Source organism: Pleurodeles waltl, chromosome 10 (assembly GCF_031143425.1).
Source record: "Pleurodeles waltl isolate 20211129_DDA chromosome 10, aPleWal1.hap1.20221129, whole genome shotgun sequence".
NCBI lineage: Eukaryota > Metazoa > Chordata > Amphibia > Caudata > Salamandridae > Pleurodeles > Pleurodeles waltl.
Genome location: NC_090449.1, coordinates 294,384,224 through 294,403,945, shown reverse-complemented (window position 1 = coordinate 294,403,945; position 19,722 = coordinate 294,384,224). Strand labels below are relative to the sequence as shown.

General features: G+C 43.8%; 1 protein-coding gene across 4 annotated transcripts in view; it reads left to right on the top strand.

The window, feature by feature from the left end:
- NAA60 (N-alpha-acetyltransferase 60, NatF catalytic subunit) overlaps positions 1–19,722 on the top strand; it is a 98,556-nt gene that overhangs the window by 27,403 nt on the left and 51,431 nt on the right. For all 4 annotated transcript variants that reach the window (XR_011199098.1, XR_011199099.1, XM_069210437.1 and 1 more), the window contains one exon: positions 15,199–15,314. Coding sequence is in view for 2 of the 4 variants with exons in the window: in XM_069210437.1 (XP_069066538.1) it covers positions 15,205–15,314 (110 nt within the window). In the remaining 2 variants the exon portion in view is untranslated. The remainder of the gene's footprint in view (positions 1–15,198; positions 15,315–19,722) is intronic.

Below are 19,722 nucleotides of genomic sequence, written 5' to 3'. Positions count from 1 at the left end.
TTTGTGATGGTAAGACATAGTCAGTAGCATCAGTATGCTATACCTAGGAATAATGAGTCAGGAGCTCGTGTGCATGTACAAGGATGAAACCGATGTAATAAGGCTGATAAACTCCAACTAGGTGACAATGTAGCCGTGTCCTGTAACTGCAATCCTGTTAGCCATTTGGCAACCCATTGAATTTGGGCAGCCAGGTAATAGTGTTTGAAGTGTGGGCTGGCCAAGCCTCTCCTGGTGAAGCTTAGTCAATGCCACTCTGAGCCTATCAATTTATTTTGTATATTAGGGAGATAGATTTGGTACTGAGTCGTTCCGAATGGATACGAACCTCAAGCGGCACAAATTCCTCATTCATGGTACCATTTTGTAATGGGAGGCTAGGATGTGTGTAAGTTGGATCTATTTGAAGCTTTGCATGTGAGCTTGTTGGTATTGGTCTATCATTTTTGCCATGGTCCTGGGTGCGTCACCTTGCCATGTAGCGCCCAGTTTGGTAACATCAGTCAGCTTCCATTTTTCAAAGCCCTGCAGTCTGCCCACCTCTGATAGTAGGTCGTTTGACCAGAGAGGGGTAATTTCAGTCAGTTGGTTTTTCTAGCCAAGGAAGGCGGTCGCCTCCCTCCATATACATACTACTGTCTTGGTGTGTGTGTGCGCGGAGTGTCTGACCTATAGAGTGCCCCTTTGTGGCCTTCCTTGCCCTGTGCGAGTCTGTCAATCCGTACAGGTGGTTCTTCTTGTGGTGCAAACACCAGTCATTGTCCACCGTCAGTTGTGAGGCCCTGTAGTACATCTGTATATTGGGAAGCCCTATGCCTCCATTGTATAATCCCCTAGTTAGTTTCTAGAGCGCTGTGCGGGGTGAGCCATTTCCCTAGATTAGTAGCCATAGGGTGGTCTCTGACTTGCAAAAGAAGTCTCTGAATGCCATGTATGGGGTATTTTGAAATGAGTAAATCATCTGAGGAAGTGTCATCATTTTGAACATTGCTGCTCACCCTGAGAAGGTGCAGAAGATATGGATAATCTGCATAAGTAGTGGAATATTAAATGTTGGGTCTGTTATGTACAGCAAAATATCATCTATATATTGGGATATACGCTCCTACCATGTGTACCCAAATTATATCAGTGGATCACCCCTAAGCCACACTGCCAAAGGCTCCAAGGCAAACACTAAGGGGGTGAGTGGGCACCCCGTCTCATCCCCGACGCAAAGGGCAGGTGCTTGAAATTGGCCTGTTAACTTTCACCATGGCCTCTAGGTCCTTGTACAAGAGGCAGATCCATTCCAGGAAGGAGGGCCAAATCCGAAGCGCTCCAGCACTGCATACATATAGTCCCATTCTAGAGTGTCGAAGGCCATAGCTGCGTCCGTCGAGAGGGCTAGTGTGGATATGTTGGTGTCTGATACTCCAGCCAACACGCGAATAGGCATCAAAGGTTTAGTCTGATGCTTCTATTGGGCATAAAGCCTGATTGATCAGGGTGAATCAAAGTGGACACAACTTGCCTGAGCCTATTTGAGAGGAGCTTGGCCAGCAGTTTTATCTCCACATTTACAAGAGGTATAGAACTGTACGACCCACATCAGTCTGGGGGCTTGTTAGCTCTGTGGATAACAACTGTGGTGGCCTGGCATTGGTACCCTGTGAGTGTCACTGTGTCCTTGGCCTCAGTCCACATTTTGTGCAAGTGGAGCACCACTATGCTTGCCAGACCGTTGTAGAACTCGATGGATAGGCCGTTTGGTCCCATCGCCTTTCCAGATGTGATGGAACCTATTGCTTGGACAATTTCACTAAATGTAAAGTCGCTCTCTAGCATTTGTCTATGTTCTGCAGATAAAGTGGGGGTTTTAATGTCCATCAGGAACTCCTGTAGCTCATTCTGGGGGGGTGGGATTGGGGGGGGGGGCAGTGCTCCTGATTTCATAGAGCTCGGAATAGTAAGTTGCGAATTCTTTGGCTATGTTTTCTGACCTATCCGCTATCAGCCATGAGCCGAAGTACCCATCTGCGAGCCTGCTCTCTCTTGTTTAGCTGTGCCAGTAACTTGCCGATACATTTTTCAAGTGAGTTACAGGACAACTGTTGCAGGAATTCCAAAGCTACCTCCCACTCCTGATCATGTAGCTTCCTTTGGGTCGGCAAATAAAATACTGTCATTCACAATGATCTTTAAGAAAGCTAGAAAAAATAGTGAATACTGGGCCCCATTCTGATGTAGACAGCGTTTAATTCCTAGGAAAAATTACCTTTGTTGTTGAACTGCCCTAGTATAATCAGGAAAATGATCACTTTATCTTCCACTGTGAGTGGTCCCACATGGCGTGCTGCACTGAGGATGGCATCTCAGTCTTTGAGATGAAGGACTTTTGCAAGCATAAGTCTAGGGGGAGACCCCAGGATGCAGTGGTGGGTGGAGACACTGTGTGCTCTCTCTATTGTGAAAAACAAAGTAAGTTTGGAGTAAGTTCTGAGGCTGGGGTGAAATATTTGAACCAAGTCTCTAGGTAAGGGATGGAGTCACGGACTTCAATCCCTTCTGGTAGGCCCAATATACGCATGTTGCTTCTATGGGACCTGCCCTCAATGTCGACAGTCCTATCCTCTAGCTGGTGGACCCGGTCTTGCAGTTCACAAATGGTCCGTTGATTGTCAATCATAAAAGGTTGCAGGGTGGCTAGCTGTTTCTTTCCATCAGTTACCTTGTCAGTAAGTTAGGGATGACAGTTGCAAAAGCTGAGATCACTGACTAGAGCACTCAAGCGTGTCCATCAAAACTTGTCAGTGCTCTATAGTGGGCACCACTAAGTCCAGTTTGTGCGCTGTGGGTGCTGGTTGAGAGGGGCCGCCTAGGAGGGTGTCGGGAACATCACTGAGTGGAGGTTTGAGTCACTGTGGCCGATTGGAGTTTGCTCATGCTGTGTGATGTCAAGGATATTTGTTTTAGGAAGATGTAGGCAGACATGGGGACAGGGTTGTGCCTTGGTGTCCTAACTGTGTGTTTGGGTTTCAAGGCATGACCCTTGTGGGACGTTCGTAATCTGCTGCTGGTGGGGTGGCTCCTGTTGCATAGGTGTCTCTCCTGACTGCACCAAGATGAGCGTTTCAGTGCATGGCCGCAAGGGCCCCCCCGGTCACATAGGGGAGAGTTACTGGTGTTAGACAGGAGAGCCTCAGTATATATGAGTGGCATCCTGTGAGGGAGTTGCCCAGTCTCCATGTCACGTGGACAACAAGGGAATTGGAAGCCACCAGAATAGTCAAGAGAACCAGAGTTGCAGAAGGACCACTGCTGTGGCCGCAGTCCGGGTCAGGTGGGGGGGTTTGTCTATGAATCCTCTGGTTGCAGCCATACTGTGTGGCATGTAGAAAAGGGTGACTGGTAGTTGTAGGTGAGGTGGTGGGCCAGAGGCTGCCCCATATAGAGTGAGTCTCGGGACGGTTTGATACAGCTGTTCATGGAGTTTGAAGAACAGGCCTGTCGGTCGGGCCCATCAGAGAGGAGTTTGGGCCCCCTCCGTCTCCCAGGTGCTCTAGTTCCAGGTGTGTCCCTCAAGTTCCCTGGTGGGTCTACACCTTGTAAAGTGGGGGGTCGGAGCTAGGACCCAGTTGATGTTGGTGGGCTCTCGGGCCCTGCCGTGCCCTCGATTGACACCGATGCTGAGAAGCTCGCTCGCAATCCATAGGTAGATATGAAAAGGGAGCTGCTGCTAGTGGTGAGAGGTGCAGTAGATAGTGCGCTGAGCCGCCGGGACTATGGAGAATACAGTATTGATGGTGGGGAGCCCACCATCTCGCATGTGTTCCAAATTGAACGCCAAGGGTGAGGACTGGGGGACGCGGGCAGGGGGTCTCGCACAGGCAGAATTCAACTGGTAGAAGGAGTGGTGTCATCGGCAAGGGTCGGGGAGAGGGGGACCAACGTGACTTGGTCTCCAACAGGCCCTCTCAGGGCGACAGCCACTGACCTGGTGCACATTGTGGTTTCCTCCTCTTGAGCGTTTCGATAGATGCCGATGCGAGGTTTGGTAGGCCCAGTGCCTTGACAGAGGCCTGGAAGTGGGAATAGGGCGGTGCAGGGTTATCGCTCTGAGACACCACCTCTATGGCTTACCTGTGGGTCGTGATTGGGCCTCTGGGATTCTTGATCGTAGTCCGCTCTCCTGGGGTGCAGCTCTGTGGGGGCGACTGGCGCGGGCACTGCCGGGGAGGGCAGCAGTAGTCTAGATAGGCAGGAGCTGGGTTTCACATCTCCATGAGCCCTACCAGCAGCATCTCAGTCCTTACCTAGATGGCCCGGCCCTGAGTAGGCCGTGCTGTCCGCAGTGTTTTCAGTGCCATCCGCGGGAGTCACAATGAGACAGCGGCGAGGGCCGTAATAAATGGCAGGGGCCTCAGGCAGAAGTGGACATCCCCCAATGGCAATCAAGCAGGGTCCCAGGGCAAGATAAATGGGGACGTGTTGGCTGGCAGACGGAGCTTTAGGGATTCATGCCCGCCAACTTGGCTGGCTTGGCCACGCCCCCCCATGTGACCTTCATAGTTCATGTTACTTCTAGTGGACTGTCTAAATTCTCTCTCCATTTTATATTAAATTATTTTTTGTCCTTGGATAGTGTGCTTTGTTAAAGTTGTAGACTTTCTTGTTAACCAGTCCACCTGATTGCCACTTGTTGTTAGGTCGAGCTTAGCAGTGCCCATCTCACACCCATCACTTTCATTCATTCCTGGGCCTGCCTTTCAAAATTCCCTTGGTTTCGTAGATAAATGCTTTACGTTTGTCCCGCCTTGAAGCTGCTTTGTTAGACCTTGCGAACTGACCCTGCTACATGGATTATTGTACCATCAGCCAGATACCTTAGTGTGGCGCACTATTATTATTATTTTTTTTCCTTCTGCCTTGCTGCTTCGCCCTGCTTGTCCGTATGTTGTTTCTTTTTCTTCCTTATTTTGGGCATGCTGCTGTTTTCTGTTTGGTGTCTATGCACAAAGGCTGCAAGCTGGAGGGCTTTTTAATTTTTTTTATTTAATACATTTTCAAATAAATGCATAGAGCGCAAACTCGATTGGAGGAGCGCTGAAGTTTCATATAGCGCAAACTTGAACAGAGGAGCGATTTACATGACTAAGTGAAGTTTCATATAGTGCGACCTCCATCAGAGGAGTGCTTTACATGAGGACTACTTTACAAGTTTAGCAGTTGAAAAATATACAAACTGGAGCATCTACAACAAAAATAAACATAGAAATCCTCGAAGCTGCTTTCCCGGCACAGCGTGAGACGCAATACTACAATTTTCACTGCACTCTGGAAACTCGAACCATAATGCTTTGCAGGCATTTCTTTTTCAAAACATTTTTGCCCAAAACTCAGCCTGTGGTGGTCCCAGGACAATGGGACCACCATCAAAATGGTCAGCACGACATCCCCTCCCTGTCTAGGTCACCTCTGGCTCCCCACCCTAGGTTGGGGGGGTGGGGGGGCAAAATTGTAACCTCTCCTACCAATAATTGTTTTTTAAGCACTCTCATGGCTGGAACACTTGTGTTACAGCTGGGAGTAGTTTGTGTTTTAAGGGCCTTGTTTGTAATAGTATTTTACTAGGCCTGAAAATGTGTAAGGCACTATGCTTTCTAGGGCTATGTATACAGTTACACTGCATTACTTTTTGCCATTCTGTTTTCATGTTGTTATGCCCTCTATGATCTGACTATATGGTTACATGACCATGTTTCTTACAAATGGTATTTTTATTATGGTGTCCTCTAGAGAGGCTGTTCTGAGCATTACAATCAAGATACTACAAGATTTGCTGCACTTGGAAAATCGCCCAGTAATGCTTTGCACGGCATTCCTTTTACAACACATTTTTGCCCATAACTCACTGTGTGATAGACCTGGGACATTGGGACCACCATCAGAATGTCCAGCACGGCACACTCTTCCTATCTAGAGTATCTCTGGGTCCCAAACTAGGTTGGTGAGGGACCCCAAAATAGTAACCTCACCCATTATTCAGTGTCTCACCAAGCTCTCTCGTGGCTGGAACGTTTGTTTTACAGCTGGGAATAGTTCATGTTTTAAGGACCTTGTTTGTAATAGTATTGCAGTAGGCCTACTAGGTCTGAAAATGTGTAAGGCGTTATGCTCTCTAGGGGCTACATATCTGGTTAAACTGCATTATTTTCACTCTTTCTGTTTTTGTCGTTATGTTCTCTAGGGGCTGTTCCGAGCATTACAGACAAGATACTACAATATTCACTGCACTAACATTTTTGCCCATAACTCACCGCACGACCTGCTTCTTATGTCTAGGTCATCTGAGTTCCTACACTAGGTTGGGGAGGGCCCAAAATAATAATATAAAAAATATAATAAATAATGGCAACATTTTCTTTAATTTTTGTGCTGCAGATCGAGGAAGAAGGTAAATGGAAGTGCTTTAGTTAAATGCAGGGCCTCTAGAATTATGTGGCAGTGAGGACCAAATTATGTGGCATGGTTGACCAATTTATGTGGGAAGAAAAGTCCAGTTATGCTTTTACAACGCCAATAGCTCTAACTCATGCAAATCCATGACCTATTGCATTGCAAACGCTGTTTTTAATACTTCCAAGCCAGGTGTGGACGCAATCAATTATCTTGCTGTCTCTGAGGATCCATGTCTTTCCACTCAGTTGCAAAAAGAAATGCTCTCTGTAAAATAAATAAATACATTTTAAAGAAAAGGCATGTTTGTGGGGCTAGTGTCCTCTATACAGTTTTATACTCTGATAAATTGCATTGCTTTCTGAATATCAACTCATTTTTGTTTGCATTTATATAGTATTAAAGTTCGATTGCTTGTACATAAAGACCGAGATACCAGAAGGAATTTATAACACTGTGTACATTTCATGTGCCTTTGGTGGCTGTATATTTCTTTTATTTTCACCGTTATGGTGGAATGGGATTCCTGAATTTGACCATGAAAACAGCAATAGGTTTGCATAGACTTGATTGGGTCAGATGCTCTTGACACCTTCAGATCAAGTTGGTCTTTGGTCTTTACAGTTTCATACAATTTTTGTTTCTCCTCTTCACCTTGCAGTATTCCTAGGTATATTACTCTATTTCTGCTGCCAATAGTAATCAATCATGGTGGTGGTAAATGCAGAGTCTTGAGAGCTCCTCTATATTTATAATGTAGTTCAAACAACTGTTGCTGCTAAGGGGTTACAGAAATGGAACATCAAGATCCTTGGCCTGTTGGGAACAATGTTACATCCCACCCCCATTCCACATGTTGGGCACGTAGTCCGTTACTTAGTGAATGACATTTCAAATGGTGCCAGTGTTGATCAGTTGTGAAATAGATATTGATCATTAGTGCCTTATCCTGTCATTAGCCACTGAGATATGGCCCCTTTTCTGTGTGACACTGACCTGTTTGTCAAAGGTCTTCATTTTTTGTGCTATCCCTTGACTCCCGAAAATCCGACATAGGTCCCGGAAGGCCAGATCCATGTCATCATCATCATCAAATTCTTTATTCGATTGTATCTCACAATCATAAAAGCAAGTAATGCATACAAATAGCACCAATCAGCAACCACATAAAATAAATTAATAAAATAGATCAAGACCTACAACAATTAATACCGTATAATACAATTCACTGCAAGAATCTAAGTTCATGTATTCTTCTGAAAAGCAATATAAAATCAGTTAGACAGCGTGTTTAAAAACAGGAACTATTAACCGGACTAAAAAGATATAAAAGTAAGAGACCTCCCTGATTTGCCTAGTGATGTGATCTGGCCTTAAGTACTGCACATAAATAAAGAGCTAATCCATTACAAATCATGATTGATGGAAGGGACAGCAAATAAATAAAGGCTGGGCGACATTGTTTAAAATGCATGGAATTTAAAGTTGGAGTCACAAACATTTTCCTTAACTCAGAATAAAATTTGCAAAAAAGGACTATATGCATTGTACTTTGGTCAGACACTGAATCACAAGGGCATTTTTTCCAGAACTGGAGCCAGTCGTTGGTAAGCGGAAAACTAACAAGACGATGAAAAGTCTCTAGTCTTTGGCGTGTGAGGACATATCAGTGCCTCGAGTTCAATACATATTTTAGATATGGTTCCATGCCGTCTACTTGCTGCAACAGGAGATTCCTCCTTACACTAGATTTGTTTGACTCAATGGCCCACCTCGAATCTGCCAGATAGGTAAGACAGAGGTTTTTCAAATCTTTCATAGAGAATATTCCCATTTTATCTGGAGTAAAGTATAGCTCAAGTTGGCCCAGGTCCGTGAGAAAGTTCTTTATATAATTCAGCCATGGGATTTGCAGCGAGTGGGTTAATAATTGAGCATCTTCTATGATAGCCCTATTCAGCCTAGCAGAGTCAGAGGTCCATACTTTGTGCCAAAGTAAAATTGGTTGCATGCTTAATAAATCTGTGATGTATGTTGCCCCCATTTCTGTATGACACACCAAGGTTGAGGTAGATTTTGGCACACTTAAGATCGACTTTAGATAATCGTTTTCGGCTAGCTGTAGGGCATTACATTTCCTATATCCCCAGAGGCCTGCCCCATACAATGCAACAAACACATTTTACGTTATAGATTGCCATCATGTCTTTAGGGGTAACCCTACCAACCTTTTTAGATTTTTTTTTTTTTTTTTACAGCCATGATAGTTTTCGTTAATAATAATTTCCTAGACCTGATGGCTTGCAACCAAGTACCTTTTTTATCGAACATAATACCTAGACATGAAAAGGTTTCTGTGTCATCTAGCGTGACACCTTTTAACATGACTTCGGATTTTTTTACAGGTTTTGTGCCACAGGTCATTGAAAAGGTTTTAGAGTGATTAATTCTAAGACCTAAATCTTCCATGTAGTTATCAAAAGTTAACAATCGCTGCAAAGCTACTGGGGTACATGCCATCAGTACAGCGTCGTCCGCCTACATGAGTGCTGGGATCTTTCGGGGACCAACATGTGGAACGTCACTACAAGCAATAGATAGAGCATCCTCTAATTTATTAATATGGAAGGCGAACAATAGGGGAGCTAAAACACAGCCTTGGCGTACCCCCCGCTTTATAGAAAAGGCTGAGGTACATTTCCCCTGACACCCATCACGCACCCTAGCATTGGCTCCAGAATATAATTCCCTAATAAAATAAACTATTGTAATATCTTCCCCCATCTCCAGTAAGATAGACCAAAGTTTGCTGTGGATTACACAGTCAAACGCTGAAGTCACGTCCACAAATACAAGGTATAAGGCTCCTGACTTGGCCTTCGTATATTTACCAATTATAATATCTAAATTCAGGGCCTGTTCCACAGTCCCAATCCCAGCCCTGAAGCCATATTGTAGATCCGAAAGAATATTATTGACTTCCGTCCATTCCCGCAACCTATTTAGGACAATGCATCCAGCACTCTTTGCAAGGGTATCAAACAGTGAAATTGGTCGATAACATGCTGGATCTTGGCGATCTCCTTTTTTAAATATTGGGACAATGATGGACTCTGCCCAGGTTGGAATAAAGGCTGTGGCACAGCAGGCTCGTAGGACCTGTGTCAATAGTGGGCCCCATAGTAAGACATTGGACTTATAAATATCAATTTGAACTCCAAGTGCTTTCCCATTCTTACTATCATTAATAGCATCAGTGACCTCATTTAAGCTAAATGGTGGAGTAATAGGGTGGCAATCCGATCAGTGTACGTTTGAGTCTAGCACTAGAAATTTTGAGGAGTATATTCTGGAAAAATAAGTAACCCACTCCTCTTCCGTGATGGCTATTTCAATAGTTGGTGGCGTTCCATCACACAGGAGGGGGAGTTCACTATCCTCCAGAATTTAACATTGTCGTTCTGAAGACTTGCGTCGTGAAGAGAATGCCATGCCTCATTTTTTAAGTTCTGTGTCCTATTTTTATAGCCTTTTTTATACTCATTCCTGAGAGAAGTAATTTCCTGTTTGTCAGGGTTTTGACTATGTAGGTACTGTTTAAGTCTCTTATGGGCCTGTGTACATTCACTATCAAACCACCCTTTGTCTCCCCGTGATCTAGGTTTACCCGTGTTTGCTGTGAGAGACTGTTTGATTCTAGTAGTGATTGTAGTGAATGCTTTAATACATTCCTGTGATCTAGTGTTATCTGAAAGGCAGATTTCAAACTCATTAGTGTATTTACTCAACAGTTGTTTCATAAAGCCTATAGGTTCAATCTGTGACCACCGAATAGTGTAACCATTCCTTGCGCCCAATTTAATATTCACTACCTTCTCTGCTAAACCCTTATGTTTATTTATAGCTTGCGGCAGTACAAGTCTTAAGCTTTGGGGATAGTGGTCACTGAGCTCGATGTCATGAATTTTATACTCAGATGTGCAAAAACCAAAATTATTAGACCCTAATATAAAATCAATTATTGTATTAGCACATCTACCATTAAAGGTAGGTTTTAGCTGTAAGTTACTATCATTTAGACTATTACAGAAAAGGAGGTTGAATTTAAATAATACGTCGTTCAGCAAATTGCCTTAGTGGTTATGTGTAAATTGAAATAAGTCATTGTTTTCACCTGTGCCAAAAGAGCAGGGTTTCTCGTCTATTTGAGAAAACAGATGAGTATTAAAATCAACCCCCCACACGATGAAGGTATCTTTGTGTGAGGAATTACATGCACAGTCCAGGTCTTCCTGCAATAGCCTAAGTATAGATGTTTGTTGGGGGGCGTTATTATAAAAATTAATAATCACCAGTTGTACTTTATTTTTTAAATCACATAATATCAGTTGATAAAACGTGTTCGAAATTGAACTGATATCCTTTATTAAATCGAACTTATTGGAGATAAATGTGCACAGTCCGCCTTTCGCCCTGCCCCGTGGACAAGGAACTGCAGAGGTGTGAAATGTCCTAATACCATTAATGTGAATGGGATCCACGGACCAGGTCTCTTGCAAACACACACAGGAAAAAGATCTGATGAATTCTAGCCAATCATCATTCTCGACTTCAGTACGCAAGCCTGCCACGTTCCAGCATAAAAGATTGTCTCCCAATATGTTTATGCCCGATCCCGCGGTGCATGTTGTGTTACTTTCCTTGTTGGTGAGGAGATGTTAATCTCCCTCTCTGTGGGAAATATGGGAGTTGATGTAGAAGTGGGCAGTTAAACAGCAGCTCCACTTGTTGGAGTTTCATCAATAACATCCTGTCTGGGTAATTTTTCCATTTCCATCCTTTCATTTCCCATACTCCCCACCTGGCCGTCACCACCCTTCTGTAGATCAGGCGCAGAGCTCGTCAATATAAGCCTAGTCCTGCCCGCAACCTGATCTATTGACAGTCAATCAACTTCTTCTAAGGAAAGGGCATGAAATCTGTTCTTAGTAGGGACCATATCATTTCTTTCAGATCTACTTTGTTGTTTTACAGGATTAAGGCAAGGTCGATCATGCCTTGCATTAGAATTATTAAAAAAAAAAAAAAAACTAGAGGGAGCAGTGAAATGCCATGGTCGGAGATCTGTTGCGGACTTACATTTCTCAAAATGTCTTCAACCAATTTAGGGGTTTTAACGAAAGTACCACGCAGTCGCCTCTTAATGTTTTGTGGTTCCTGCCTACCCATTTTACCCTTCTGACCATTTTAATGTCTTCAAAAAGTGAGTCTGTCATACCAGGTTTCATACGAGTCCCTATCCAATTCAAGGATTTATTTCTCAGAGCTGTCCATGTTTCCCTGTTATCCACGGGTAGGGTAGGGACATTTGCAAGAACTACCACGTAAGGAGTTTCATCGCAAGGAAGATCTAATAGATCTCTTAATGTTGATGAAATATCTGAGGGGAGTTTCAGTCTGTTCTGTGGTTCCGAACCATTTGCGCTTGCTTTAAAATGTTGGAGACTTCTAGTGCTAGTTGGGGAGAAACAAGGATCTACATGTTGTTGGGTGACCTGGGGAATGGTTGGTGGATATTGGCACTCTTCGAGGGTGTTTAAGTTTCGGGTTAAATCTATGTCACCACAATGTTGAGTAATTACAGGTTTTGGACCTAAAGACTGAGCCTTCATTAAGTTGAGCATTGACTCTACATTTTCCTCCACTTGGGTTAAGCGCTTTATCATTAACTCAAAGGGTGACCTAACTAGATGTTCCAAAGCATTAATAGTGTCTAATGTGTTAGTTTTTGCTTTAGCTATAGATTGTTTAGGCTTCTGGCCAGGTTTTATGTTGTCAAGATTAATTTGAACTTGTTCCGTGGGTTGAGCTCCAAAATTGCCATATCTGTTTATGACAGATGGCTCTTGACCGGAGACTCTACCCGTCCTAACTAGTTTAGGTTTCCTTGTGCGTTTAGGTGAAGGTGAATGCTCATCACCCTCTGAGATAGACTCATTTAGATAGTGGATATATCCATTTAGACCTTTTGTTTGAATCCCGCTTTCCAACAACTTTGTCGATTTTGGGGAGGTTGATGCTGGCGGAAGAGGGTTATTAGGATTAAGTGAAGATCCTGACGGGCACTTCTGAATTAATATCCTTTCCTCAACTTCAGTAATCTGTTTATCAATAGCACCCATTGCTCCTGAAATAAATTTTAGTATTGAAGAGTGATCTTTCTGAGAAGTAATATCTTTTGCACTTAGTTGCTTCCTCTTGCCCATTTTTACTAATTGCTTTGTGCTAAGGGATTCAGCCAATATTACTCTAAAATACCTCTAGTTAATAACTAGAGTTGGGAAAGCTAACACGGATAGAACAAACTATAATGACCTTATGGCAATACAAGGATAAAAATGACCTTATCAGAGTACAAGGAGTATGTTAGCAGAATTGCTTGTAATAATACACAGTTATTCACTCAACAACAAAAAGTGATGAATTAAAGCACCTGCCTAAATTCCTACCGACCCCACACTTCCAAGTCCCACAGTCACAGAGGAAATGTTGGGGGGGAGGGACCCAGCCCAGCCTCTTCCTGGCGATGACGGTCGAAGGACGGGCCCCGCCCTTGGCCTGGGCACGTCCCGCGAAGGGGGAGCGTAGATTTAAAGGGGCTCCCGGCCCGCCCCTCCTCCAATGAAGTTCAAAACGAGCTTCCCGCGAAGCGGGAACGCGAGCGTAGATTTAGAGGGGCTCCTAGCCCTGCCCCTCCTCCAACAGAGTCCAAAACGTGCTTCCTGCGAAGCGGGAGCGCCAGCGTGGATTTAAAGGGGTTTCCGGCCCTACCCTTTCTCCAATGAAGTTAAAAACGTGCTTCCCGCGAAGTGGGAACGCGAGCGTAGATTTAGGGGGGCTCCTGGCCCTGCACTGCCTCCAACAGTGTCCAAAACACGCTTCCCGCAAAGCGGGAGCGCAAGCGTAGATTTAAAGGGGCTCCCGGTCCTGCCCCTCCCCCAACCGAGTCCAAAACGCGCTTCCCCATGTCACATATTCAGAGATTAACATAAAACTTAAAAATGCATGCTATAAATCTCATTAGAACTCTTCTACATAGTCAGTTAATGGTTATCCTGAAAATCTGTCATGGATCAGGACATTCTGGACCTACGTTTTACAGTCCTGGCTCAGTTGTGTTTTTATTCCAGGTAGGATGGATGGAACATTACTGCTGGCCTGGTTACTGAATACAACAGTGTAGATGTGGATCTTCTTGGAGTCACATCTGGTTCAAGATTTCCATAGGTTTCCTGCAAAATGGCTCCACGGACTACTAGTCTGTTTTTTTCATATCTAGTGGGTTAGGAACTTCTCATTCCTCTATCCCTCGTGGCTCAGTTGACTTTGCATACCTTGCAGTTGAAAACAGAATTTGTAAATCTATGGGGCAGGCAACACCATTTGATAGTAGGCAATTTCCTCTCTTATGGAGTGACCTTGTATGAAGTGACAAGGTTCTTGAACAAACTTACCCACCTCCAGGATTAGACCACTTGTAAATATAGTTCTTGCCATAGTTTCCTAGTATTTGAGATAACAGAAGGGAATATATTTAATCCATTGATTTGTATTTCTGTGTGGAGAAAATGTCCAGGTGTACGGTTGCAACCCCTCGGCTGTTCATTAGGTTAACCATATGATTTTTGCCCTCATGTATACCTCTCTTTTTATTTTTACATTGGACGTCTGGTCCTGAAGACCCAAGTGGGTATCCTCACCATGCTAGGAGTAGTTTAATAGTTGAAGATATTGATCCTGGATATATACTTTTACCCGCCTTGCTGGTAAAGAAGCTTGCTGGCCTCAGCAACAAAATCTTTTCAGTCCCCCATAACTGTGGTCCTTCACTTCCCCTGAATGGATGCTTTGAGTTATGCGTGGTCTTCTACAGTTGTGTTTCACAGTTTGATGCATTTGTGTGTTATGTGATTGGTTGTTTCTGTACAAGGTAGTTCCTCACCTAAAGGTTCCTCTCTGGCGATGCAATCTTGGTAAGGTAACAGTTCCTCAGGTCTTCACGAGGAAAGCCCATGTTTGTTTTTGCGCTATCTGGCTTGTGATGTTGAATAAACATCTAGCTGGGCACATGTTGTCCCCTCCTGTCACCTCTCATTAGCCTCAGAAAGGGACACCCTCCTTAATTTGTTGGTGACCTTGAATTTAAACGTGTCATTCGAACAGATTAGATACTAGTGCCCTGAAACTTCGATACGTGCTCACCCTTTGGAGCCACCATGTTGCAATGTTTTGAAAAATTAAAGCCACTAAAAGCATTTATTTTTAGAATAGTTAGAAAAGGAGACTTTGTAAACAACCTAGTCAAATATGTTACAAATGTATTTGATATATGGGATAAGATTAGGGGTTCAGTCTTAGACAAGGGTCTTTTGAAACTGTTTCCTTGCAGTGAAATTAATTGTCGTAGTTTCACTTCAGTAGTGCGAGTGATCATTTTAAGAAATCTATGTTGAGGTTGCTTTTGTGTTAGTTTTTCTATAAAGATATTCCATCGAATTATACAGTTTTGGCCTAAAACCCGGGGAAATGCCTAACAGAAGGCAATAGAGGAATCCAATTAGGGTTCTTTGGAATTCTATATATTTTTTTTTTGGTAATCTAAAAAAATAAATAAATAAAAGGCCTGACCATACACCGTCAGTTGATTTACAAGCTGCCTCTTGTTAGCAATGTTCCTGAACAATTTTCTTTCCGTTATAGGCGTGAATGACAGAGGAGGTCCCAATCACAGCGCTTAGCGAGACAACATTGCGTCTTCTCTGTCGCGATGACATAGACATTGTAAAGCAGCTCTGTGCAGATTGGTTCCCCATCGAGTAAGTAAAATGACTGGATTCTTTTGTTAAAGTAGTATTAGAATTATGGGTGTGTTTGACATAAGAGGTGGTCATACTTTTGATTGCATAATTGTGAAGTGCAGTTGCATAAAGATGGAAGAATCTCTGTGCCCAGTAGAAGTATTCCTGTAAGGGACGTGTTAATAAAAGTACAATGTTTATTTCTGAATATTTATGAAGCCATTAATAGAGGAGGGAGTTGTGTGGGATTATGAATTAATCTCTGAACAGTCTAATCATACTCTTCTTACCTTTGTGCAGTATTCCTAGGATGATTTAGACTTTCTCATACTTGACATATGGCCAAGTGGTAAGTTCGCTGTCTTGATATAAATGTAAGTTGGTTGAACTGCTGCCTAGAACGGAATGTCAGCGCACAGCATGGTCGCAAAGACACAGATCCTTAAACTCAGTGGGCTGCAGAAGTCGAAATTTGGAATGTGTCTAAATCTGAAAAAAAGATGGACCTTCCATCTCCTTCCACAAGTTTCTCCACTGGAACCTGGTTGATCAAAGGACAAAATGTATTGCACATTCAACCCTGTATGAGGCTATTTGGGATCAAGGTCCCATTTGCCTGCAATCGGACCATAGCCCCACCAGAAACCACAAAGCTAGTTGCTCACCACAAGGCAGTGCAAGATACGAAGGAACGAAAGACCGCACGAGTACCATTCAAGAATAGGGATCGATGCAATAGAAAACACCCATTTGCCCTCATAAGTAATGGCCTATGCTCCTTGCCTATAAAAGTGCATTTTGGTTTAAGACCTTCTTGAACCAGGCTATGATTAGAACCAAACAACATTTAATACTTTCTCTGAACGTCATTGATCATCACACATGGTTCCAAAGTAGTCTAAAGTAGCGACAAGGCAACATGTTTAGCACTATATAATACTCTCTTATAAATAATTAAATATTTGAAAGACTGATATCACCACTATTGATGTAGTTGCTTGGGAGCAACTACATCAATTCACAGCAACTCTTGGTCGTAACAACCAGTTTATAAACTAGAAATCAGAAAATATTTAGGTTTTGCTGGGTTTATGAGGCATGTTTCAGCTCACCAGGCTACGTCATTTGCAAAGGCCATTGAATCTACACATATATTGTGTTCATATGAATAACAGAAATTTTGAAAAGCACAAAGTTTTACCAAGAAAAAAGGTGAACTGTAACCATGAAGGTTGTCCTGCCATTAAAATGATCCCAGAATTCCCGTCTGTAGCTAATCGGTGGTCGAGAACAGTCTGATTTTGAGCTAATTTTGAATGATAAGGTGCTAAGCCCTGAGAGTTGCAAAAAGGCTGCTTGAGAGATTAGCCAAGAGGTAGGAGTTGAGTCTGTGCCATTCTGAGAGTGGCATTTGGTGACCACTGTTATTAGACTAGTTGAGGAGTGGTGTAGTGGACAAGAGGAGGTATACCACTTAAAGCGGTGTTGAAGTCTAGTTCTAAGGACAACGCAGTGGCAAAAGCCTATGCTTATAAAGAGAACTTTCTTTAAAAAAAAAAAAAAAAAAAAAAAATTTACGTGTTTTTTTATTGATTTTTCTTAGCTTTAGCACAGCAGTGACCGCATAAAAATAGTGGTTATAGCATACATATACAAGCATCACATGCATTTCTTTTTTAAGGCCACTAGGTAGCTGAGTATCATTGAGTAAATTATGTATTGGGATAACATTTGAAATAAAAATCCTCAACACCAGAGTGCAGTAGTGAGGAGTTTCAGGAACACTGCCAGAAGCGCACCCTCCCTGCAGGTCTTCCCAAACGTGCCCAATTCAGCAAGACCAGTTCCAGCTAGCCTTTGAGCAGGGCATTTTAAGTGTGATGCAAAGTAATATAGCTCCTAGTCAGGGACACCAAGGCCTCCCCTCCACATAGATCTTTGGTTTGGGTGCAACAATACATAGTTGCGCCGCCCGTCCCATATCAGTTGCCCGAGCAATGCATTTAAGGATCAAAACCAACCTTTCGGAATCTAGAACGGGAGGTTAAGGAAGTAGTTGAGGACTCATGACAGTATGATAATTTTTCCCAGTGCCATTGTTGTCATAATGGGATGTCTGAGCGTCCAGCAGAAAGTAATATTTCCTCTTAAGCTGCTCAGTGCGCACCCCAAGTTATCCTCTCTCGTATCCGTTTCAGAGTGGTAGACTTTTACTCCTAGGTGTTTGAAGACTCTGAGCTCCCACTGGATGGCCAAATGCTATTCAAGCCCTGGAGGGTTGAGCAGCTCTGAAGACTTAGAAAACGCACATGACTTCCTCCCGTTGGTACACAGTTTAGGCACTCTTTCAAGTCCTTCTAGTAGCCTCACATATGACGGAATCCCTGTTTGGGCTACTTTTAGGTATAAGGGCTTGTCATCCACATGTAGCGAGACCACATGCTCTCTGTCACAGAGCTGGATTCCACCATCAAGCCTTTCAGCTCTTAATATGCTAGCAAGTAGCTCAAACGCCAATGCAAAAAGCATCAGCGAGAGCGAGCAACCCTGCCCGGTCCCTTGCTAAATGGTAAAGGTGTCCAATATGCATTGGCCGATATGAACTCGCGCCTGCATGTTAGTATACAGCAGAGTGACCTGTTTGTTCCAGCCCTCAACCAGTGACTTGTTAGTCATGACCTCTCTCAATCCCACTTAAAGTAACCATAGACAAGACCACTGCCTCAGGGTCAGAAGACAGGGTGGGTCACATCCATGACAACAAACTGTATATTGTAGGAGATATTTCTTTGAGGGATAGAACCATTTTGGTCCTCACATATCAGAGTATGCAATTGAGGCTGCAACCTTTTGGCCAGTATCTTACAGAAAATGTAATGTTCTAAATTTATCAGTGAAAGTGGTCTATAGGTGGCTATAGTGGTGGCACACCAGACAATTTAGGAATGGATAATATTAGAGCTTCTGTAGTTGGGTCTGTCAGGGAGTCCCATATACCATCGCTTTTGTGTACATTTTGGCTAATTTCGGCACCAGGAGAAGCATGTACATCTGCTAAAATTATACCTGTAGGTCATCCGTGCCAGGCACGTTTTATCCTGTGACAATTTCATAAGGACCTTTCTGACTTCAGATTCAGAGATAGACGCTCTCAAAACACCCTATTGGATAGCCTGTTGAGTGTAGGTCATTGCACCCCGGGCCAGTTATCTCTGTGATTGGGCATCCCACCCGCCTCTTGTCAGACCAGCCAGGAGAGCAGTGACCATGCCTGCCCCCTCCCACAAGTCTGAGTGGAGGTCACATATTCACACCTGTTCAGGGCATTAACGTCTCCTGAGTAGTTGAATGTTTTTTCTGCTCCTCTCGCAGGGCAAGTAGGACCAGGGGTTATCTGGAAATTCCTTTTCCAGACTGCCGATGTTCTCTTTCAATGTGGATAGGTCAGTCCTGAGAGATTTCTGAAATCCTGCTGAATAATTGAGGCTGTAGCCTTGGATCACTACCTTGAAGGCATCCCACTCTACATTAGTGTGTGATGTTGTAACGTAAGCTTGCATAGGTAATTTGAAGGGAGCTGCCAGGTGGGAGTGTGCAATGCGTGTCTGTCCCACTAGATACCCATGAGAAACAGGCTGTGGTCCGACAGCATGAGGCCCAGGTATTCTGTGTGTACGACTTGTGCTCTAGGAAGCACAGGAGCTTGTCCAATTAAAAGTGCAGATCATAAACCAGGGAGGAAAAAGATTATTCACTCCATCTCATGTTTCTCAGTCACCATGCATTGTGGAGGCTCCTGTGGACCAGCTGCTCGCTGAAATCACCCTCTACCTAACTGTTGCGGAGTCTGCCAGAGAGAGGGCCAAACTATCAAGGGCGGTACCTGCAACACTCCCAGAATTAACGGAGTGTAGGGACTTTGTGAGAAGACATGCGTGAGCATTGTCAGGAAGTGCTCCTGTCCCATATTCAGGGAGCAAATCCTTCCTGCACCCAATGAGCCATCAGAACAAAATGACTTAGCATCCCTCACTATCATTGTGTGCCCTCGTGGCCTTCAAGGGTATCACAGGCTTCACCCAGATTAGTGTCGCTCTGGAGAATGAGGAGTGCCCCGTAGCATAAATCTGCCCTTCCATTTCAGTTTCAGTATAACAAGCTCCTCTCCCACCAGGTGTGTCTCCTGCATTTTAAAAGTGCCAGAATTTTCTATTGTTTTCTAACTGAGCCCATCCCTCTGCCACTCCAGGTGAGCAAGGAGTATTTTGTTACTCTAGTCATTACAGTGGGTGCCACAGCCACGTCCCTCACTAGCCTCTTATCAAAAAAAGTTTAATCTGCTGCCTATTACACTGTCAGTGGTCCAAGCCCTCAAGCTATGCCAGCCACTTCACTTTCTCTACAGCACAAAACAGTATTGACTTGC